The 23,443-nt window shown below is 59.2% G+C and overlaps 1 protein-coding gene across 1 annotated transcript; it reads left to right on the top strand.

The window, feature by feature from the left end:
* The first annotated feature begins 9,189 nt into the window (after positions 1-9,189).
* FOXO6 (forkhead box O6) lies at positions 9,190-22,169 on the top strand. Its single transcript, XM_072355597.1, has 2 exons — positions 9,190-9,757; positions 18,438-22,169. The coding sequence occupies exons 1-2, from the start codon at positions 9,320-9,322 to the stop codon at positions 19,824-19,826; spliced, it is 1,827 nt and encodes a 608-aa protein (XP_072211698.1). The 5' UTR covers positions 9,190-9,319; the 3' UTR covers positions 19,827-22,169.
* The last annotated feature ends 1,274 nt before the right edge of the window (positions 22,170-23,443 follow it).

Genomic DNA, 23,443 nt, shown 5'->3' with positions numbered 1-23,443 from the left:
AGGAAGCATTTGGAGTTGTACTCCAAGGAGTGACCTCTCTCCCTTGGGCAATGCCTCCAGCTCCTTGGGGCTCAGCAGGAGTTGGGCTCAAGCATATAGAGGAGACAGATGGGAGCACAGCCAGCCTGGGTAGGGATGCCCCGTGTGGTCCCTGCAGTTGTATGTGTTGGCTATGGGATCACTGGAGCATGCCTTGAACGTCCCGATGCGCACTGACAGGCAAAGTGGGTGTTCTGGGCACTTGGAGCTCGACCTTCCCTGCTGGCTGGTTTCCCTTCTCCATTCCTTCCTTCTCTCTGCGTCGCTCAAGCCAGATTTACTCAGCTTGGCTGGCACTGGCTTCCTTCTAAGCACACTGCTGCTCGTTTCCTATGTAGCTTTACGAGTTTTCACAAAGCCTTTAAAGGAATAACAACCATGTTTTAGCGGGGAGGCCGGGAGAATATTAAAAAAGCCAACCCAAAAGCAAAGTTGGAGGGGACAACGATGATGTCAAAGGAGGGGAAAGGAGCCAAAGTAGCTGATCCATCTGCTGAGCACCTTCTTCTCTGCAGAGTTGCTCAGGAGGGGTCCTGGGAGGGGGCTGCGGGGTGGTGGGACAGCCCTACAACCAGCGGGTGGAGAGATGGGGAAGGGTGGGGAAAGTCGTGCTTTGCAAAGAAAAGGAAGCAGAATTGGGGCAGAACTGTGCTTTCCACCTCCAAGGAGGGCTTTGCAAACAATAGAGATTAAAAAATAAATAAAAGCCATAAAAAGTACTCGACAACGTCCTTTTAAATTACATTTTTTCCCCCCCCTGAAAATATGCAATAAATCCCTTGCAAGAGTCATAAAAGCACCTGAAATGCTCTTGGAAAGATTTATGGGCATCTCACCACTCTTCTCAGTAAAGTGAACGTGTGGTTTCTGACTCCATTCCTCACCTCCCATGCTCTGGGTCCCTGAGCCCCTTTCCATCAGCCCACCCTGCGATGTCGGGTGCTTGGAATTACACCTTCCATAGAGCAAAGTGTTATGCCTGCTCGCTATGTGCTCTGCTTGCTGGGGCTCTCCTCCCCATCCACGTCTCTGGATCCGGTGCTCTTGGCTTAGATGCACGCTAAGGATCTGTCCTCGGAACTTTTCCATGCTGTTTCATCATCTAACAGTAATCCCGCTAAGCGCTTTGGAAGCTCTGCTGATATGGAGAATGATGGGTTTCTCAGCAGGGAAAAAACATTTCAATTCCTGGATCGAAATGGTCATGACCTGGGAGATGCTGGAGCTGCTTTCCCCCTTCCTAGTGGGGCAGGACTTTGGTGGCTGGACATGGGGTAGGGTGGGGACACTGTGGACACCCTGCTTTGCTCACCGTGCTGATCTGTGCTGCCTGCTGGTGTTCTGTGGGGAAACCTGCACCCACTCAGACTGGGAATGTCTATGTATATTAATCATAATATAAAAGAAATAGAGAGGCTCTCATTTTATGTCCTCGCTTTTTGAGCGGTGTTTTGCAAGTGGCAGCAGAAAAGCTGGAAACGAGGCAGAGCTGAGTGAGGAAACTGGGGTCACTCGGGGCTGTGTGCTCCACCTGGGCAGGGACTGAAGCACAAGTAGTGTGGGATCACCTCCTCCCACATCTCCTCCTCGCTCCAAGCCATCCAGGAAATCCACACCAGCCAGGATCCTCTGCATTGGTTCATCCCAAAGCATTAAGAAATGTAGCCTCCAACTTGGGAACGCTCGCTGAGGGTCAGCTGAGCATTTTAGTGGTGGGATTTGGCTGCTTGCTTTGTGCATAGTCAAAGTCTTTGCTGCACACTTGATTATTCACCTCTAGGAAAAGCATTTGTGAGAGTCCCAGACCCAGCACTGGCAGAGCCCAACTGGGCACAGTGATTGAGCTGTTCCTAATGGGAGCACTGGGGGAGGATGGGTGGACAGGTGGGTTAGAGGGGTGGGCAGAGGGATGGAGGGATGGGTGGATGGAAGGAGGAATGGAAGGATGGAGGGAGGGAGGGATGGAGGGAGAGATGGGTGGATGGGTGAGTGGTTGGATCAAGGGATGGATGGCTGGATGGGTGAAGGGATGAATGGGTGGATAGATGGAGGGATGGAAGGATGGATGGGTGGATGGAGGCGTGGATGGATGGAGAGTGACTTTTTAACATGGTCTAACAGTGATAAGATGAGGGGGAATAGTTTTAGACTAAGAGATGCTGGAGCTGTCCTGCAGCAGGAGGTGCCAGGCTGATTCTTGAAGAATGTGAGGCCAGAAATAAGAAAGGGAGTTGCAAGCACTGGGGAAAAGCCAGCACGGAGATGAGAGGAAGGACAGAAACGTACAGCCTCTGAAAACTGAGAGTTCAAATACTCCCAGCAATTAATTGGTTGTGTGATGGGAAGCATGAGCTGACTACAAAAACGTTCCTGTGCTGGATCATGCGTCTGGAAGCACAGACATGCACGGGTATTTGCAGGGCAGTGCTGATGTGATGCTTTCATGTGATTTCTTCATGCCGTGGTCCTTTCTCTGCAACATGAATCCGCCTTAAGCTGGTCCCATTTCACCTCATCCATCAGCACCTCCACCCCTACTGCCACCAGAGCAGCAGGGATGGCACCCACTGTGGGGGGGGCTGCTTGTGGGTCAGAAGGAGCAGACAAAGCTGGGTGGGTGGTGAGGGCTGAGCACAGCACTGGGGCTGATTGCTACCTCCTCCCCACCTCCTGGAGGGGAACACGACTGCTGCCAGCGCCAGGGCAGCGGGGATGCGAGCACTGCGGAGAGACATCGGTGTCCGCCACAGCCCCTCTGGGGTTCATCTCTCTAAGAATAAGTGTCTGTGTCTCCACAGCCTCCGGAAAGCCAATCAACAGCACTTGTTAGCTGCCATTTGGGCTCCCAGTGTCTCCAGCCCATAATTCAGTGGCTTGCATGCATTAATTGTCAGGCTTGGAGCGCTGCAGAGATACCCAGCCTGGCTTTCTTGTGGTTTGCACTGGCGCCTGTCAGCACAGCTCGCTGCCCTGCAGCTCTGCTGCTTGGAGTGGCCGTTGTGTCCCAGACTCTGCTTCCTGGTCACAGCCTCAGCCATCCCAGAAGACCCATGTCCGTGATCTGAGGGGAGGAACAGCCCTGAAATAGCCCTGGAGCACAGCACAGCCTTTCTCTGCTGGGCTCCTCAGGAGCAGGGAGCTGCCCCACCACCCACAGCCTGTCTTCTGCTGTCCCTTCAGGACTGGGGATGCAGTTGTGCTGTGCAGACAGGAGCTTTCCCTTTTGCCTTTTTCCAGCAGCAGCTTCTGGACCTCCTATGACTGTGCCTGGAGCAACCTTGGTCACAAACCTGTCCTCCTCTGCACTCCTGCAGTGATGGAGGTGGAGGTCACATCGGAGCCAAGCCAGCAGGCAGAGGGAAGTTCAGGTTCCCCAGCTGACATCATTATGGTTTCTTAGTGTGTAACTCTGGGCACTCATAGAGGTGAAGCAGGTCAGCAGGGTGCTCAGGGATCAGAGCACAGGGGAGGTGATGCTCACCTGGGGGACCCAGGCTTGAAGGGTGGAAAAGACTGCTCAGATAGCTCAGTCCAGCCCCAGCCCACCCCATCATTCCGACTGACCCCATCCCTCAGTGCCACATCCTCACAGTTTGGGACTGGTCCCTCAGATCTCCCATGTTGGTTCCCCCTGGTTCTGGTTCTGGTTCTGGTTCTGGTTCTCCCATTGATGCTTCTTATGGATGTGTCAGTGTGAGATGACCCACAGACCCCATCCGCACAAGTGGAGCTCTCCCTGCGAGCAACACATTGGGTAATTCATCCGCATGACCTTTCCATTGCAGTTTCTCTTCCCACTCCTCACCTCTTGGCCCAGCAGGCTTTTTTTGGCAGATCCTTTGCTTCTGATGTATCCCAAAAGCTTTTATGGCTGGCTCTTACACCATCAGCAAGGACACGTGGCTTTGGGCAACTCCATGCCAGCTGGGAAAGAAGGAGGGCTGAGCCTGGGGCAGGGGGTGGCACAGCTCCCCACTGTGATGGGAGAACAATTAATGGGAAATAAAAGACCAGCGAGCCTTGAGAGTCACCTGGAAGATCATAAAGAGAAAGCGAATCTATCCCTCCTTCTTTGAGAGCTCCTCTCAGCTCAGCAGATTTATTGCTGCCTTTTGAGGTTTTAACAACTCGCGAGGCCATCGCGCCGCCATCCGCTGCAGTCAAACTTCTGCTTTTTATTCCCTAACATGAAGTCGAAGGGGAAAGAATATTGCTGAGTGGGGGGAGGCTCACAGTGGTGGGCGCTGTGCCCCGGCTGTCCACTGAGACCTCAGACCTGAGCGGGGCCATGTGGGTGCAGTGCTCACCAAGGAAGCTCTGCCTGCTCAGCTCTGAGCTGGGCTGGAGGAGCACTTTAGGGGCAGACCTTCCTCCTCTACCAATGGAAGGAGTTCAGCTCATCTGGAGCTGTGTGCCTGCTGGCTGCAATGCTCAGCACCTGGTGCCATGTGCTGGGGCGGCTTGGGATGGAGATCCCATAAGGATGGAGAGAGAAGCAAGATGGCACATGCAGGGCTTGTGCAACCCTGTGGTGTGACTCAGGGCCAGAACCTGTTTTCAGAAGGAACTTGCTTTGCTAAGGAGCTGGGAATCTGGGGCAGGAACTTCCCACATGGGGAGGGGTGCACACAGCACGGCTGGGCTCCAGGAGCTGGGCCTGCGGCTGCTGTGCTCCCACGGCATGTGCTGGCCCTGAGCTCAGCACCGAAACTCAACTCTGGTGTGGGGGTGTGTGGGGTGGCAGTCCCTCCAGGCCCTGCTCCTCCTAATGCTGCACAGAGCATCAGAGCCACCCCATCTAAGAGCAAGGCAGTGATATATACAGACTGGAAGGAGCAGTCCTTGAGAGCAACACTGCAGAGGAGGACCTGGGGGTCCTGGTGGATGAAACCTGAGCATGAGCCAGCAGTGTGCTCCTGCAGATCGGAAAGCAAATGGCATCCTGGGCTCCATCAGAAGAAGGGTGGCCAGCAGAGACAGGGAGGTGATTGTCCCTCTCTGCTCTGCCCTTGGGAGGCACCATCTGCAGTACTGCATCCAAGTGTGGGGCCCCCAATCCAAGAAAGACAGGGAGCTGTTGGAGAGGGTCTAGAGGAGGCCACAAAGATGCTCAGAGGGCTGCAGCACCTCCCCTGCAAAAACAGGCTGAGGGAGCTGGACTTGTTCACCCTGGAGAAGAGAAGGCTGCGGGGTGACCTCATTACAGCCTTCCAGGACCTGAAGGGAGCCTATAAACAGGAGGGGAGTCAGTTCTGTGAAAGGGGATAACAGCAGGACAAGGGGAAATGGTTTTAAGTTGAAATAGTGAAGATTCAGGTTGGATGTTAGGGAGAAGTTCTTTACTATGAGAGAGGTGAGGTGCTGGAACAGCTGCCCAGAGAGGCTGTGGATGCTCCATCCCTGGAGGTGTTCAAGGCCAGGTTGGATGGGGCTCTGTGCAGCCTGGGCTGGTATTAAATGTGGAGGTTGGTGGCCCTGCCTGCGGTGGGAGGGTTGGAGCTTTGTGATCCTTGAGGTCCCTTCCAACCTAAGCCATTCAGTGATTCTATGATTCACAAATCACTGTGCAGAAAGCTGCTGCCACTCAGCCTCAGTCTGTCAGAGCCCAGCACTCGAAGCAGAAGGACAACTTACTTATTCTTTAAAACGAATCCAGCCTGGAGCAGGATTACGTGGATTAGCAGCTGAGCATTCCCCTGCTGCAGAATGCAGGCAGCCAGCAGGCCCTGCTGTTGGGAAGCCTGCCCTCTAAACATGGCACAGTGTGACATGGCCTCTTGCCTGCAAGGATCCGGCGTGTCTGCTATGCCAAGCCAGTGCACAGGGCAGGCTGCTGCACTGCAGGAGGTGCTGCATGCACAGAGTGTTTGTTGCATGCAGGAGGTGATGCGTGCAGGAGGTGATGCATGCAGGAGGTGATGCGTGCAGGAGGTGATGCATGCAGGAGGTGATGCGTGCAGCTGGCCTGATGATCCCCGAAAGAAATCTGGGCTAAGTGGGAGGTGTTGACACACAAAAGCAGCAGTGCTGGAAAAGCACCTCTGAAAGCACCCTGCGTGGGAGCAGAACAAGGATGAGGCGTCTATGCATGGTGATGGGATGGGTCAGAGAATCCCCCCACCCGCAGCAGCACAACGGGATAGGAAAGTCCTTAGGAAGGGGCACGGCTCCACTCGGCCCTCTGCTCCGGGAGCACCCGGTTTGGAGATGTGCATTGGAAGACCGCAGGGTGGGACTGTGCTGACCCGGCTGTTGGAGGGCAGCCGTGGGGCGGAGGGGCCGGGAGCAGCGCCTGCAGGGAGAGGGCAGAGCTGCTCGTCCGCGTTCCTGAGGCTCTCGGAAAGGAGTTTCCCCTCCCTGCGGGGCGGGGGCCGGGAACTGGCCGTCCTCCTGTGCTCGGGGTCAGCGGGAGCGCGTCAGAGCATCCTCGGAGCATCACCTGCCTGTCCCTTCCCAGCACGACGTGGGGGAAAGCACCACTAAGCCCTTGGAAAAGAAAAGGACGTGCAGTTTTCTGCAGGCTCCGGGCACATCTCTGTCCTTCCTGCCCCTCTGTCGGCCCCCTCCCCCCCGCCTCGGGGCTGCAGCCATAGGGAGCAGTGAGCATCACCTTCGTGCACGCATGGGGTGCTCACCTGGCACAGCACCACTGTTCTGGGACACGGCAGGGGAAGGGCTTGGATGGATTCCCATGGGGGTGCAGCAGCACCAGACCCACCTTGGGGACATCCCTGCAGTGCATATGCAGCAACAGTGCATGCACATGCATGAGTGTGTGCACAGGTGTCACAAGTGCAAGCGTGTGCACTCATGAGGTTGCACACATGGGTGTTTCAACAAGCATGTGCCTTCACATGTGTGCAAACATCACTGTGCCCATGCCTCTGCCTCTGCAGCAGGTTGCTGCCCAGCGCCTTGCATGCAGCCCTGCTGCCCTGCAGCCCCACGTGTTTCCATGCACACAGAGGGGGGTGCACTCCTGGTGCACTCCTGGGAGGTGTCCCATTGAGGATCAGCCCTTCCCCAGAACTCACCAATCTCGCTGCTGTTTTCCCCAGCAAAGAAGCGCAGAGGAACCACTTTGACTCTCTTGTTTCGGCGGTGTCAAAATGTTTATCCTGATGGTGTCAAAACACCAAACTCAGCGCAGGAGAGTGAAAAATGGTTCATTCTGACTTGGTTATTTCATTCCTTTAACTTCCTGTTTACGTTCCTTGGAAGTACTTTCTCATACGTGCAGCCCGAGATCCTCCTGCACTGCAGACACTGCAGGGATCCATCCCTGCCTGCTCCCAGCTCAAACAAGTGCAGCACTGGCCCATGTTCTCCCCATCCCCCCCCCCCAAGTTCCCTTTCCCTTCCTCACCTCCTTCCTTCCCCCCTTGGCAGTGTGGACATCCATCATCACTATAGAATCATTGTCATCTCCACCATCATCATCACCATCATCACCACTGTCACTATGGAACCATCATCACCACCATCATTGTTACTATAGGAACGTCACCATCATTGTCACCATCATCACCATCATCACCATCACCCTCATCACCATCATCACCATTGTTTCTTACAGAATCATTGCCATCATCAACCATTATCACTGTCACCATCATTGTCACCATCATAACCATCATCATTGTCACTATAGAATCACCGCCATCACTGTCACCATCATTATCATCACCATAATCATCATCATCATCACTGTCACCTTCATTGTCCCTACAGCAGCAGCACCACCACTGTCATTATCACCATCACCATCATCACCATCATCACCATCATCACCATCATCACCATCACCATCATTGCCATTGTCACAATAGAATCATCATTGTCATCACTGCTGCTATGGAATCATCATCATAATCACCATCATCACCATTAACACTGTAAAATCATCACCATCATCACCACCATCATCATCATCACTATAGAATCACCACCATCGTTGTCACCATCGATATAATCAATACCATCATCATTAACATCCTCATTACGGCTTATGGAATCATCACCACCATCATTGCCATCACCACCATCGCCATCATTATGGCGATTAAGGGGCAGTTTGGAGCACTAAGGGGACACCGGGACATGGACGCGGTCCCATCCCACACCCCCATCCCGGCACACACCCGGCCGCACTTTCCCACCGGGGCCGCCCCGCAACGCCCCCCCCCACGCACCGGATCTCGCACGTGGGCGGTGCCCGGAGGGGGCGTGGCTTTCTCTCGCTGGGGGCGTGGCTTCACGCTGGGGGCGTGGCTACAAGCGGGGCCTACCGGCGGGGTCTCCCCTTCCCGGCCGAGGGGGCGTGGCCTCGCTGGAGGAGGGGGCGTGTCCCGTAGTAAGGGGGCGTGGCTTCCCTCGGCCGCGGCTGCGTTGCCCGGGGTGACGCGCGGTCCCGCCGCGCCCGTGACGTCACCGGAGAGAAGAACCAATAGGCTGGCGCGGGGGCGTGACCGCGGGGTTCCTCCAGCCAATCGGACGGCGGCGGAGGCGCGGGGCAACAATGGGGGGCGGGCGGGGCGGGGCGGGGCGGCGCGCCCGGGGCACACGTGGGGCGGCGGCGGGGTCGGGGCCGCCCGGGGGGGAATTGGGGCTGGGGGGGAGGGGGGGGGGAACGAGGACCGCCCCGCACGGCTCCGCCCCGCACGGCCCCGCCCCGCGGCACGGCGGCGGCGGCGGCTCCGGCGATCGGCTCGGAGCGAGCAGCCCCAGCATGCGGCCCGCGGCGGCGCGGCGGCGGCGGTGGTGGAGGGGGGGGGCGGGCGCGCGGCCGGAGCGCGGCCGCTGAAGACGGGGGAGCGGAGGGGCGGAGGGGCCCGGAGGGGCGGGGAGCCGCCCGCCCGCCCTCCCTCGCTCGGCGCTGTCAGGTGCATGGCTCCGCGGCTCCGCCGGACTTAGCGCCGGGCCGCCCCCCTCCCCCCCCCTCCCCTTCCCCTCCCCGGGCTGAGCCCCCCATGGCCGCCCCCGCCGGCCGCCAGCCGCCCGCCGTGCCGGGGCTCCGCGCCCGCTGAGCGCCCTCCGCGCACCATGCGGCAGCCCCCGGCCCTCCGCCTCCCGTAGCCCCGTCAGCGGAGCCTTCTCGTTCCTCTCCGTCAAAAGGAAAAAAAAAAAAAAAAAAAAAAAAAAAAAGGGGAAGAAGAAGAAAAAAAAAAGGCAAAGAAAAAAAAAATACAAAAAAGAGAAAAAAAAGAGAATTCTAATAATAATATTAATTATTATTATTATTATTTTGTAACTGCGGGGGGGGTGCGGGGCGGGTTGGACCATGGAAGAGAAGCTTCAAGCGCATCAGGTGGACATCGACCCGGATTTCGAGCCGCAGAGCCGGCCCCGCTCGTGCACCTGGCCGCTCCCGCACCCCGACTTCGCTGAGGACGACGATGGGGGTTCGGCCGGAGCCCCCCCGGCTTTGGCTCCCGGCCCCGCGGACGGTCCCGAGCACGGAGGGGGTATCCCGGGGGAGCGCAGAGCCCCCGCCGCCGCCGCGCCGCCGCCCCCCGGAGCCGACGTTGGGCAGCTCCGAAAGGCCAAAACCTCCCGACGGAACGCGTGGGGGAACCTCTCGTACGCCGACCTCATCACCAAAGCCATCGAGAGCGCCCCGGAGAAGCGGCTCACGCTCTCGCAGATCTATGACTGGATGGTGCGCTACGTCCCCTACTTTAAGGATAAAGGAGACAGCAACAGCTCCGCCGGATGGAAGGTAACCGAACCGCCGGGCCGGGCCCTCGGCGTGGGGGAGCGTGACACGGGGGTGCGCCCCGCGGGGACGGTGGCACCGCTGGAAGGGACCGTGCCCGGCGGTCCCCGCTGCCCGCCCCCATCTCCCCTCCTCTCCCGAGGGCACGGAGACAGCGGGGACCCCCCCGGTACATCCGTCGCCGCGTACTGACGGTGCCGGGAACGAGGAGTCGCTTTCTGCTCAGCCCTGCCGCCTCCGCTGGGATCGGTGCGTGGTGGGCTCGGGGGCTCCGGCACCGCCGTAACGAACCGCGGCCGGCATCGGTCACCCGGCTCAGCCCGGCTCGGTCATGGGGAGTAGAGGGTGACTCTTTTGGGTGCAAACGGGGCCCTTTTGGGGCGGGGAAGCTGAGCTGTGTGCCACCTGCAGCGCGGAGCCGGTGGCACAGGTGGAGCTGTGCTCATAGCAGCCGTGTCCCCCTCCTACATGGCCGTGTCCGCCTCCAACCGTAGCCGTGTTTCCATCCCGTGGCCGTGTCCCCCTCCCACGGTACCGGGAGCTGTAGGACCCCCCCCATGCCGGGACTCCCGCACTGCCTCGGGTTGCGGGGTATCCCCACAGCCCCCGCCCGCCGGGGACATCACCGGGACACGCTCCCGGCGCGCACCGAGGACGCGGAGCGGTGCTGGGGGGTGTCCGGGTGAGCACCGGGCCGGTCAAAGCGGTGTGAGCCGCCGGGTGTCCCCGCGGGTGGCGGAGTTACGGCCGTGCGCTGCGTGGGGACAGTGCGGGCGTGCGGCCGTGGGCAGCGCTACCGAGCGGGGACCGGCGCAGCCCTCCCCGGTCCGTCGTGCCGGTGTCCCCGCGGGGACGAGCGCTGCCCTCCCTGGGTGTGTTGGGGACACGGCGACACGCGGGCGTGCGCTCTGGGTGTGCGCCTCCTGCACGCATCGGCTCCGACGCGTGGCCGCGGGGAGAGGACGGGAAGCGCCGGCGGTGCCACCCGCGTCCCCTGGCTGTCCCCGCAATCTCCGGCCCTTCGCCATCCCATCTCATGGACCCCCCCCCGTCCCGCTGTCCCCGCGCTGCTGGCGGTGCTGCCCCCCCCCGCCCCGGTGTCGCGGTCCCCGCGTGGCTTCTCCCCGCGTCCCTCCCGTCCCGCTGCCCGGCGCTGCGCGGTCCCCTCGGCGGTGCCGAACCGCTCGGAGCGGATTAAAGAGCCCCCGGAGATGCCGCGTCCCTCCTCCATCCCCCCTTTCCCCACCCGAGAGCAGCGGTGCGGATTTCCAGCGCTTCATTACCGAGCGCGGCGCCGTCCGAGGGGGTCCCGGTTAATGGGCCCGGCGCTAATTAGCTCGGCAGCCTCCTCGAGCCGGGCAGCGCTCAGTCGGAGTCGGAAGGGCGGCCCGAAGGCTCTGCTTCCCTTATGGGGTATCGGGGTGGGAGCCGAACGGGACGTCCCGTCTGTTGGGATGCTGAGCCCGGACCCCCAGGAGTGCCCACATCTCCCCTTGGGTGCTGAGTTCATCCAGGGCTCTGCTTGGGGGGAAACTGAGGCATAGAACTGAACCGGCAGCAGCACCCGGTGGGGTGGGGGTGCTCCGATGGGGCAGGGATGCACCTATAGGGAAAGGTTGTTTCTGTGGGGCAGGGATGCTCCAATAGGGCAAAGATGTCCTGATGGGAAAGGGATGCTATTGATGGGATAGGGATGCTATTGATGGGATAGGGATGCACCAATGGGTCAGGGATGTTTCTGTGGGTCAGGGATGTTCCTACAGGGCAGGGATGCTCTGATGGGGCAAGGATGCTCCCATGAAATAGGGATTTTCCTATAAGGTACAGATGCTGTGATGGGGCTGAGACGTTCCTATGGGGCAGGGATGCTGTGGTGGGGGTGGGGATGTTCCTATGGGGTAGGGATGTAGCTGTGGGATAGGGATGCAGTGGCAGAGCAGGGATGCTCCTATAGGGCAGGGATGCAGTGGTGGAGCAGGGATGTCCCTATGGGGCAGGGATGCTCTGATGGGGTTGGGGTGCTTGGATGGGCCAGAGCTGCTTTGATGGGGTAGGGAGGCACCTATGGGGTAGGGATGCTCCTATGGGCAGAGGTGCTTCTATGGGGCAGGGATGCTCTGACCCCACACGGTCCCCCTGTGCCACACTGTGCACACACAGCCGGAGCTGCTGCTCCCAATGCAGGGCAGCGGGTGCCCATGACTGACAGTTCAGCTTAATTAGGGAGTTGTTATTTGATCAATTCCAAAGCACTTGAAGTTTGCTGCTCCAGCTCACGCCCTGCACTTGTTAATGGGAAACCAACACCCTGCATCAGCACCACGCCTCAGCTTGGAAGGATCAGCTTTGACACCGCTGTGCTGTGCTGTGCTGTCCCACCCCACCTATGGGGCTGCAGTTCTGACTTGGGGGTCCCATCTCTGCTACCCCCCTGTGTGTGTGTGCATGGGGTGGCTCAGCTTGCACACGCTGCTTCGCACGCCCCTGCACGTGCATACATGGCTTGCAAACCCTCCTGCAAATGTGCATGTGTGGAGCAGCTCACTTTGCACACGCTGCTTTGCACACAGCTGCTTGAGCGCGCACAGAGCAGCTCTGCTTGCACACCCACCTGCATGTGTGCATGCATGCAGCAGCTCGGCTTGCACACACCGCTCTACACGCTCGCATGTGTGCATGCATGGAGAGTCTTCCTTTGCACATCCAGTTGTGCATGCAAGGAGCAGCTTGCCTTGCACACGCTGTGTGCACGGGGCCGTCCGCGTGCGCTCCCACGTGTGTGTGCACACCCATGCATTGCACTTTGCATCCCAAACTCTTCATCTCAAACCCTTTGCAACCCTGCCTGCTAAATCCCATGTCGTGCCCCACAGATCCTATACCTATACCCTATACCTCCATTGCTGCTGGAGTTATGGGGGATGATAGTGTCCCTACAGCCATAGGTTGAGTGGGGGGCACCCATAGTCGGTCCAGTGCACTTTGGGGCTGGTTTGTAGGATTTGGGGTCTGGCTGATGGATGTTGGGGTCTGATCTGTGAGCTTTGGGGTCTGACCAATGGGCTTTGGTGTCTGTCTGATGGATTTCTGGGGTCTGATCCATGAATTTGGGGGATTGCCCCATAGGTTTCGTGGTGTGCCTGATCCTTTTAAGGGTCTGGCCGATGTTCCTATTTGGGGTCTGGCCCGTGGACAAACTTTGGGCTCTGATCCACGGTCTTTTGGAGGCTGGACTTTGGGGTCCAGCTCCCGGTCCCTGTGGTGTGGGGCAGCGTTTAGGGGCCGGAGGTGAGCAGAGAGGCAGCAAACAAAGGCCCCATTGAGACACAGCGCGGCGCCGGGAGCGGAGCAGGAGCCCGGCCAGGAAAAACAGCTCCGGGAGTGGGAGCACAGCGTGTCCCTGGCTGCAGCTTCGGCCCTCGGTACATTCTGTAGTGAAGGAACCTGGCGCGGGACGAGCTGCATCGCCGCCAGCCCCACGAGCCTGACCCCGCGCCGTGGGTAACCGCTGCATATAACGCTATGGGGTCGGACCCCGCGCCCACCCAACGCTATGGGGCCGGGGGTTCTTGCCCGTGGGTCACGGCGCTGGGAGGGGGTAGGAGGAGGAGGGCCGGCAGCCAGCGGGTGGGCGCCGTGCCCAGCCGGCCGGGGATGCTTTGCAGGCGGCAGCAGCGTCTGATTCAATTACCGCGCGGTGTCACGCAGCAGCCGGGGGGCGGCGGGGGCCCCACGGGGACGCGGCGCGACTGAAGGGCTGCCAGGTGCCCCCGAGATGGGGTCACGCCGTGGGGATGGGACCTCTCCACGTCCCTCCTGCTGCCTCGTCCACAACGACCGCCCCCCCGCAGCTTTTAAAACCCCGTGGGGCTTTTACCCCCTGCGTCCGCCTTCCATCCCACCGCGCTGCCCTACACCCTATTGATGTCCCCACCGTGCTGCCCCACGCCTTATGGCCCTCCTCATGCTCTCAACCCCAACCACATCCCCCAGTCCTCACCTCCTGTTCAGCCAGGAGCATCCCCCTGCTTTGTCCCCATTGGATGCCCCATTGCAGCCCCCGTGGGGCAGCCCCATGTTCTGTATGGGGGATGACGCTTTGCCTGAGGGGGTACCAGGACCCCAGACAGGAAAGGTTGGGGTGTATGGGGAAATCCTGGGGTGTGCCTGGTGCTCTCATGCCCTGAGCTCAGCCCCGCTGTGGGGCACACAGTACTGGGGGGCTGGGAGCCCTTCACCATCTCCCTGTATCTGAGGGATGTCACCAGCCCCACTGTGCAATTGGGGTCTGGCTGATGGGATCTGGGGTCTGGTCCATGAACTCTGCAGTCATGTCTGTGGGTTTCAGGGTCTGGCTGATGGATTTTGGGGTCAAGTCCATGGCTGATGGACTTTGGGGTCTGGCTGATGGATTTTGGGGTCTGATCCACCAACTCTGGGGTCAGGTCTGTGATCTTTGGGTTCTGACTGATGGACTTTTTGGAGTCTGGCCCATGATTTGGTGTTGGGGTCGGGCTGATTGCTTGGTCGCTGCTCCCAAACCCTGGATTCATCCCCACTGCAGGGTAGGTAGCACTGAGAGGGGGGGCGGGGGGCTTTAAGCTGGGATCCCCCCCCCTCCCAACTCCCTGTACCTGCAGGATGTCACCGGCCTGCTGTTCCCTTGGCAACGGCGATGGCATCCCAACACCTCACACACATCCCTCACCGTTACCTGGGTAACCCAGCGTCTGTGGGGTGGGCAGGTATGGGGGTCCTGGTGGCACCAGAGCAGGATGTGGGGCGGGGGATGAGCAGTGGGGCCAGATGGGACCCACCTGTGTACCCATCATAGCTGAGCTCTGCTCTCATTCCCGCTTGGGTTGACCTGACAGCTGTGCCCAGGGGGGGCATTGCAGTGTGTGTGGGGTACGTGTGTGCATGCATGGGGGTGTGCAAAGGTGTGCATGGGTGTTCCCATATGGGTGTGCACATGGGAGTGTGTGTGCATGTGTGGGTGTGTATGTGCATGGGTGTATGCATGGGTGTGCATGGCTGTGGGTGTGTGTGCATGCATGGCTGTGTGCCTGTGTGTGTGCACGGGTGTGCAAGGGCGTGGGGCTGCCTGCATGGCTGTGTGCATGCAGGGCTATGTGCATGTGGCTGTGCATGGGTGCTCGTGTTTGTGCACATTAATGTCCACGTGCAGGTGCATGCATGGATGTGCATGGGTGTGCACCTGAGTGCAAGCATGGGTGTGTGTGCACACACGTGTGCATGGCTTCCATGTCACTTCAGCCATCCCATGGGTGCTCTATGGGGCAGCAGCACTCAGGGGACACTGGGGAGGAGGGGAAAATTGGGCTTGGAATGGGGGGGCATTGGGGTTGGAGCATGGAAGGTCACTGGGGGGTACATGGAGACACTGGGGTTAGAGCAGGCAGGACACTGAGGTTGGAGCAAGGAAGGTCATTGGGGTTGGAGCAGAGGGATGCTTGGATTGGAGCAGGAGAACATCAAGGTTGGAGCAGGGGGACACTAGGGAGCAGGGAAGGACGTTGGGGTAGAGAGGCATTGGGGTTGGAACAATGGGATTGGGACAAGGGAATATTGGGATTGGGGCAGGGGAACACTGGTGTTGGAGCAGGGGGATACCAGGGATCAGGGAGAACATTGGGGTTGGAGCAGGGGGACACTTGGCTTGGAGCAGGGAGGACATTGGGGTTGGGGTAGGGGGGCATTGGGGCTGGAGCAGGGGAACATTGCATTGGAGGAAGGAGGGACATCAGGCTTGGAGCAAGGAAGGTCTCTGGGGGGGGAGGTAGAACATGGATTGGAGCAGGGGGATGCTGGCGTTGCAGCAGGCAGTGCATCACATTGGAGTGGAGTTTGGGGTCTGTGCTTTGGGGCTGGAGGGCAGCACACGGCTGGGACCCCCAGCTGAGGTTGTGTGGGGTTTGCAGGGCTGTGCCCAGCAGCCGTGCCCCAATCTGTGCAGCAGGAGGTGAGCGGGGAGAGGCTGCAGTGCTTGGGCTGCGGGAGGAACGCGGTGTGGAGGAAATTGAACCCAGGGGAAAAAACACTGTAATTTCATGCAAAAATTACACGGCAGCTCGGTGTGATTTACTGCAGCTATTTCGGTGGGCAGCTCTGGGGTGTAATTAGAGCATTACGAATAAGTGGCTGATGGTGAGGGGGTGGGATGGGGGCTCTTCCCGACGTGTCCCCAGTGCCACAGAGGGGTCTGGACCAAGGGGGCACTTGTATCCCCAAACCAGGGCATGAACAAGGGTAGGGTGAAGTGTCTGGGGGTCCCATTGCTATGGGTGCTCTGGGAGGACAAAGTGGGGCTGTGGGGATTGGGGACACAGTGGGACCCCGAGGTGGATGCTGTCCTTTTCGGAGGGTCCCCTGAATGATGGCAGCTGCTAAAATCAAAATCAACCCGCTGCCATGGCAACGGCATCACTCCCATTGCAGAGCTTGGGTAGCAACCAGCTGTGTGGCAGCAGAGAGCCCAGAGCCGGGAGAGAACTGCTTGGCCTCTTCCCCTCCTGTGGCACCTCCCGGGGATGGAGGGCAGCCCAACTCCGTGACACCCCAACGTCCTTTTGGGTTTGGCAGTGCTGGGTCCGGCTGATCCTCTCCCCACCCCATAGTGTGATGAGCGACAGTGGTAGAGTGAGACGGGGCAGGAGCTGCGGTGACGGTCTTCAGGCCACCGCTGTGCTCCTTGCGAGTCGCCACCTGCAGTGGGGCTCGGCGGACACGGCCCGTCACGCCGTTAATGGGCATTTGGTTCAATTAGCGGCCCGTCAGCCCCGCTCCGCTCAGCCGGAGCGCTGACCCGAATACGCTCGTCTCCATCGAGACCCCCATGGGGCTGCCCGGAGTTAGGGGACGGGGGGGGACACGGCAGGGCCGGGGTGCCCTTCCTGGAAGCATCCCTCTCAGCCTCTCCATGGGGAGGGCACAGCGGGACTGCCCCATGCCCAAGGTGCTTGTGGAGATTACAGGGTGTGATAGGATGCTATAGGTGGGGCGTGGATGGAGCGGCGTTGTGGGTTTGTGCACAGTGCTATGGGGTGCAGCACAGATGTGGTTATGGGGCGCTGTGGATTTGTGCACAGTGCTATGAGGTGCAGCAGAGATGTGGCTATGGGGCACTGTGGGGTTTGTGAGTGATGCTATGGGGTGCAGCACAGATGTGGCTATGGGTCATTGCAGGGCTTAAGGCTGGGCATGAGGCTGTGCAGCGTGGCTATAGGGCTGCTGCTAAGCGGTGCTATGGGGCGGTGTCACCCCCTGTCAGTGCCCCACCGCCCGCTCTGTGCCCCCCCCCAGGCGTGGTTTCCCCGCGGATGCTCCCAGCGATAGAGGCAATTTTTGTGTAAGAGGAATAAATCGGCACCAATTAACCCCGGCACCGCACTAGTGCGGCCGAGCACTCGTTAGAGGCCGTATCGGGGTCTCGCGGGGGAGGGGGCAGCCGGGCCGGGGGCTCCTCCGGTCCCCCGTATACCCCCCATGGACCCACCGCCAGCCCCCGACTGACGGCGCTCCCGGCGCTGCCAGATGCAGATCACCCGGCAGTCGCTCCGCCGAACAATGGGGTCCGGCTAATCCTCTCACAATGGGACTAATTGCTAATCAGACCGATTTCACACCGCCCGCTCCCCTGACAATGCGGCTCGGCGGCGGGGGCGGCGGGGAGAGGGGGCTCCGTTGGGGCTTTGGGGGTGGAGGGTCCTTCCCTCCTCTGTTGGGGGGGCAGGGCGAGGGGTGGGTGCGGAGATTCGGGCGTCAGACGGGAGGCAGGGAAGGGGTAGGGACAACCGACCCCTGGGTTCCCTCAACCTTGAGTGTCCCCAGCCCCCTGTTGTCCCCAACCCCTGGGTGTTTTCTCAGCCACAGTGTGTCTCCAAACCCCGGGTGTATCACATTCCAACAGTCCTTTTCAAGGTGTCCCCAACCCCTGGGTGTCCCTGTGTGTGAGGACAAAGTGGCACCAAGCTGCTGCTGGCCCTGCAATCATGATGGTGCTGCATGCTCCGCTCCAGTCCCCTGCAGTTCACACTGCAGCACGGTGGCACAGCGCAAAGCTTGGGCCATCAGGTGTCCCCAAGGAGGGCTATGAGGACAACGGGGCCTCTCCACGCTGGAGGCAGTACTGTTTCCCATCCCATCCCCTCTACCTGCCCCCTCCCCAGCTGTGCCCAGGGCCATCCAGGAAGGGGTTAATGGCCAGCCCATACCTGCAGTTGCATTTTAAAGATGTGAAATTAAAGCCCGTAATTTATTCTCCCCACACACGAAGGAGCAATTAGTTCTAAACACGGCTTAATCAGTCAGTGCGAGATTGATTTCTGTAGACTTGGATTTGGTGGCTGCTGGCGAGGAGCCAGCCTGGGAGCAATCTCCAAATAAATGAAGTGCAGAGAAGTAAGCCATTACATAATATGATAGATGAGGCTGGAGCTCACTCGCCTCTTCATTAGTATTCCTCTATACGCCGGCGACGGCACCGAACTTTCTCCCCAACACCTTCATTCCTTCCCCTTCTGCATCCCTCCTGGGTAAGCAGGGAGCTGCAGTGGTGTCCCATGAGCTGCAAGGCCTGAGATCTTCTCCCACCTCACTTGGCTTCTGCCCCTCCATGGGCTCAGTGCCCACCTGACGTCCCCTCTGCTTGTTCTCCCTGCAGAACTCCATCCGGCACAACCTCTCCTTGCACACCCGCTTCATCCGCGTGCAGAACGAGGGCACGGGGAAGAGCTCCTGGTGGATGCTGAACCCTGAGGGTGGCAAGACAGGCAAAACGCCGCGCCGGAGGGCTGTCTCCATGGACAACAACAGCAAGTTCCTTCGCATCAAAGGCAAGGCCAGCAAAAAGAAGCAGCTGCAGGTGACACCGGAGCGTGGGGACGACAGCCCGAGCTCACAGCAGGCCAAGTGGTCTGAGAGCCCAGCGTCCCACGCCAGCGATGAGTACGATGCATGGGCGGACTTCAGGACCAGGGCCAGCTCGTCAGCCAGCACGTTGAGTGGGCGCCTCTCCCCCATCATGGCCAACCGTGAGCCCGATGAGCTGGAGGAGGACGATGGCACGCCGTCCTCCCCACTGATGTACCCCAGCCCTTCCAGCACCGTGTCCCCCTCCCTGAGCGCCCGCTGCTCTGTCGAGCTGCCTCGCCTCACCGACCTGACCGGCACCATCAGCTTGGGGGAGAGCCTGGGGGAGAGCCTGCTGGAGGACCTGCAGGATGGCTACAGCATGAGCCCCTCGCAGCCGCTGCCCCTGCGCCAGCGCAGCTCCAGCTTCTCCTTCAACTCCAAGTGCTCTAGCATGGGACCGGCCACCAACACGTACTGTGGGACCATCTACAGCCAGCCAGCGCTGGGGCTGATGCGGCGCCTGCCCATGCAGACCATCCAGGAGAACAAGCAGGCCACCTTCTCGCCTGCCGCCTCCTACCGGAACGCCTCCTCGCTGCAGGACCTGCTCTCCTCCATCTCCTACGCGCACAAAGAGAGCATGGTGCCGGGGGACCTGCCCCCACCACCACCCGGCCCTGCGGTGCCGTCCCGTGGCCACAGACAGAGCCCACTGCTGTGTGGGGAGCAGGGCATGGCCTACCCGGCCCACCCGGCCCCTCTGCTGAAGGGCAGCACGCTGTACCACCCACCACCCGCTGGCCATCACCCCGCGCTCAATGCCAGTGCCTTAGCCAACCCCGTCAGCCTTATGAGCCTGCCCGGTGACGCGTGCAGTGCAACGGCCATGCCGCACCACGGGCACCTGCACCCTTACGCCGCCAACCAAGGGGCGCACATGAGCCTGCTGGATTCGCCCTACGCGGGGGCCGTCCATCCCCCGGTGTTGGGCCAGGACAGGTTCCCAGCAGACCTGGACCTGGACATGTTCAATGGGAGCCTGGAGTGCGATGTGGAGTCCATCATCCTGAATGACTTCATGGACAGCGATGAGATGGACTTCAACTTCGACTCGGCGCTCCCACCGCAGAACGCGCTCAACGTGCCCACGCTGCCCGGTGGTCCACAGCCCACAAACCAGAGCTGGGTGCCCGGGTGACCCCCGCCAGGCTCCTGCCTCCGGGATGTTGCCAGGGGAACGCTGAGACAAACTTCTTCTTTTTTTTTTTTTTTTCCTTTCTCTTCTGCCTTTATTTGTTAAGATGGGCTAGAGCCATCGGGTCAAACTTGCGATGAAACACAAACCTTAGGGTCACAGATGGAGATGGGGCAGGCGCCGGGGGCAGACAGGAAGGGCAGCAGGAAGGGAACCCATCCCCAGAGGGTTTGAGCGCTGGTTCCAGCTTGGCCTGTTCTTGTGCTGGTGGCCCTCAGGCCAGGTGGAGGAGTGGGGACAGCTAGTGATGTGGGGACCTGCTCTGTGTGCTCTTTGCTTGGAGACACCTTAGGAAGTGAGTCCTCCAAGCAGCAGTGTCAGTAGAAAGAAGCCTGCCCCGATCTGGGGTTTTTATCACCTTCAAAACCCTTATGGAGACCTGAGCTCTGCCCATGCGCACAGGCCCTTCTGCTTGGTGCAGGGGCCAAGCAAGAAGGGTTGGTGGCAGAGGGAAGGATGCAACAACGCGTGTACACTATGCATGCCAGCAGTCATGCTGCAGTGCTGTGATCATGCTGCAGTGCCACAGTCATATTGCAGTACCATGGTCACACTGCAGTGCCGTGGCCATGCTGCAGTGCCGCAGCCACACTGCAGTGTCACAGTCATGCTGCAGTGCCATGGTCACGTTCAGTGTCATGTTCCTGTTGCAGTGCCATGGTCACGCTTCAGTGCCATGGGCAGGCTGGCTGGCAGCTCTGTGTACGGCGCTGGCACTGCTTGCCTGGTGTGGGCTGTGCCATGGTGTCAGTGCTGGAGCCGGGTGCCCCGTGCATGAGCCGGGGGCAGTCCCAGGGTTGGGGAGGGGGGTGTATTTATTTGATTTCATGCACTCTTTTGCCATTGAGTTCTTGCATTGGAAGGAAGGGTCGAGCTTGGGGAGGGGAGGAAAAGACCACAGCAGCGCTTGTGCAGCACAGAGCTGCACCTACCACCTGTCCCAGCTGGGCTGAGTGCTGGAGCTGACAGCAGTAGTTTGGGGCTGCAGTGGGGGTCACTCTGGGTGTCCATGGGACGCAGCAAGGCTCCTTCTGCTGAGCCAACACATTGTCCCAGCCCAGCTCTTCCCCGCTGGCTCCAGCATTGCCTCCTCACTGCGCTGCTGGTCCTGCTGGGTGGTCCCACTGGGGCCCATGGGTGGGCACCCCCTGCGCCTCCCCCGGCTCTGGGTTTGGCAGAGCAGCGCCACCATTCACCTCCGGCCCGGGCACGTGGCGGGCATAGTCTCTAAAGACATTCTTACAGGTTAATTAATTATGTTTACATTATTTGATCATGTACAGAATTTAATATATTCTATTATATATAATCTTTCTCGAATGCTTTTTTAAAAAAGGATTATTCTTTGGGTCAGGATCATCCGTTTTGTACCACCACCTCTTGTTTCAGGCGTGTTTCAGTCATTGGAAACCGATTGTGATCGCAGAGCAATCCCTGCCCCCCCTCCTCCAGCTCTGCACATGGAGAGGTGGGGAGGGCACTGGAGAAAGGGGGGGGGGGAGGTCCTGCCCTGTGTGCCCCCCAAGTGGCGGTTCTGTAGGCACAGCCAGCAGCTCACCAGCACCCGGCACACAGACGGGGATGCCCCATGCGTAGGGACCCTCTGAAGCCCCCCAAAGGATGAGAAAAGCCCCCGGCCCCGCTCGCACCCCCCGGGGGGGGGTCCCGTTGCGAAGCTGTCTTTGTGATTCGTGACCGTGGGGTTGTCGTGTGTGCGGTGGAGTCGTGTTGGTTAAGCGTCGTGTGTACAGTGGTCGTGCGGTGCGAGGGATGGAACGCAGCGTGGGCTGAGCCCCCCCCCCTATAAACAGCCTGGGGGAGTCAGGCAGGAGCTGAGGGGCTCCGGGTGGGATGGGGGATGGGGAAGGAGCTGAGCGTGTGGCACAGGGTGACGCCCATTGGGAGCTCAAGTCATGCCATGCTGGGTTTCCATCCTTTGCAAACAGCTCCCAAAGCGCTGGCCACCCCAACCCCAGCCTCCTCCCCCGACCCCCATCCCCGTCCCCACCCCACAGCCTGCAGCTCCGCGCCCACCGAGCCAGGGGACACCAAGGGGTCCCACCAGCTTTCTTCATCCGGTGGCTTCGGTCCGTCCTTTCCCTCGTATTTATAACTGTACAGACTGGGGGGGAGGGTCTCTGACAGGCGTCATCTCTCACCACGCATCTATCGTATGGCAATGGTAACTTTCTTGGTTGTGCTATTAGAGTTTGTGTATGTGGCAATGTAAAGAACTGTGTATAGTGCATTGTACAGCATATTTTCATGAATAAAATTGTTTTAAATATGACAAGGTCGGGCTGCTGGCTTTGGTGCTTCCACGTGTTTGGGTTGGGGATGTTCATGCCTTGCTCCCATTGGGTGTAGGGGTTCCTTGGCTGCAGTGCTGGCCTGGAAACTCCCTTTTGTGCAGCCACCAGTGCTGAATGTTCTCTGTTCTCCTTCTGGGGAAGATTTCTCTTTGTGGGTGCCCCATCCTTGGAGGTGCACGAGGCCATGGATGGGGCAGCTTGACTCAATGGGGGCACCCAGCCCACAGCAGTGGGGTTGAAACTGGATGGGCTTTGAGGTCCCTTCCAACCCAAGCATTCTGTGATCCTATGATTCTGGTGGGTAATGGGCTCAAGGGCTCGGGGCACTCATGGTGTCATCTGGGGGGACACCAGAGCCGTCTGCTTCTCACCACTTTCCAGATCTTACTTCTGGAGAAGGGTCGGCTCAGTGTTTTGTATGGCCAAGGGGCAGATCAAGGACTGGAGAGGTTGGGGTTAGGCTAAAAGTGACACCAGGAAAGCTCATAGGGCTCCTGTGGTGTCTGGGTAAGGCTCAACAAGAGCAGCACCTTCACCCCGGGAGCTGTGGGACTCTGCTGTGCTCTGTGTCCTCAGTGAACCCCAGCACCTCGCTGTGGAAATTTATCATCTTAGCAAAAAATAAAATAATAAGAATAACAAAAAAAAGAACAACAGGAAGAAAGACATCAAGTTGGTTTGACAGGATCTATTTTCCATGAATCCCTGTTGATTGGCATTAATTATATCACCCTTTCTGATTCTTTATTCATTGCATTCCATATCAGCCTTTCCATTATTTTGCCTGGGATCAATGTCAGGCTGACAGACTTGTAATTACCCGCGTCGTCCTGTTTCCCCTTTTAAAATATGAGGCCAACCTCCACTTTTCTCCCAGAGCCCTGGAAATCCCCACGTGCTTAATGCCTTCCCTAAATGCAGTGCCGGAGCCAAGGCTCCTGCGTGGGTTTCCTCCTTAGAAGACTGGTTTCCCACCCAGCCCCACACCTGGTCCAGGGTCATCCTCACCCTCAGCATCATCTCCCTTCCCATGAAACAGGTGGGATGGTCAGGCTGGATGTTAGGAACAATTTCTTCTCTGAAAGAGTGGCCATGCATTGGCACACACTGTGCAGGGGTTGGTTGGGTCATCAACCCTGGAGGTGTTCCAGAACAGTGGGGATGTGGCATTGAGAGATGTGGTCAGTGGGCATGATGGGGATGGGACATGGGGATCTCAGAGCTCTCTTCCAGTCCTGATGATTATGA

Source organism: Excalfactoria chinensis, chromosome 22 (assembly GCF_039878825.1).
Source record: "Excalfactoria chinensis isolate bCotChi1 chromosome 22, bCotChi1.hap2, whole genome shotgun sequence".
NCBI lineage: Eukaryota > Metazoa > Chordata > Aves > Galliformes > Phasianidae > Excalfactoria > Excalfactoria chinensis.
This window is presented reverse-complemented; position numbering and strand designations above follow the sequence as displayed.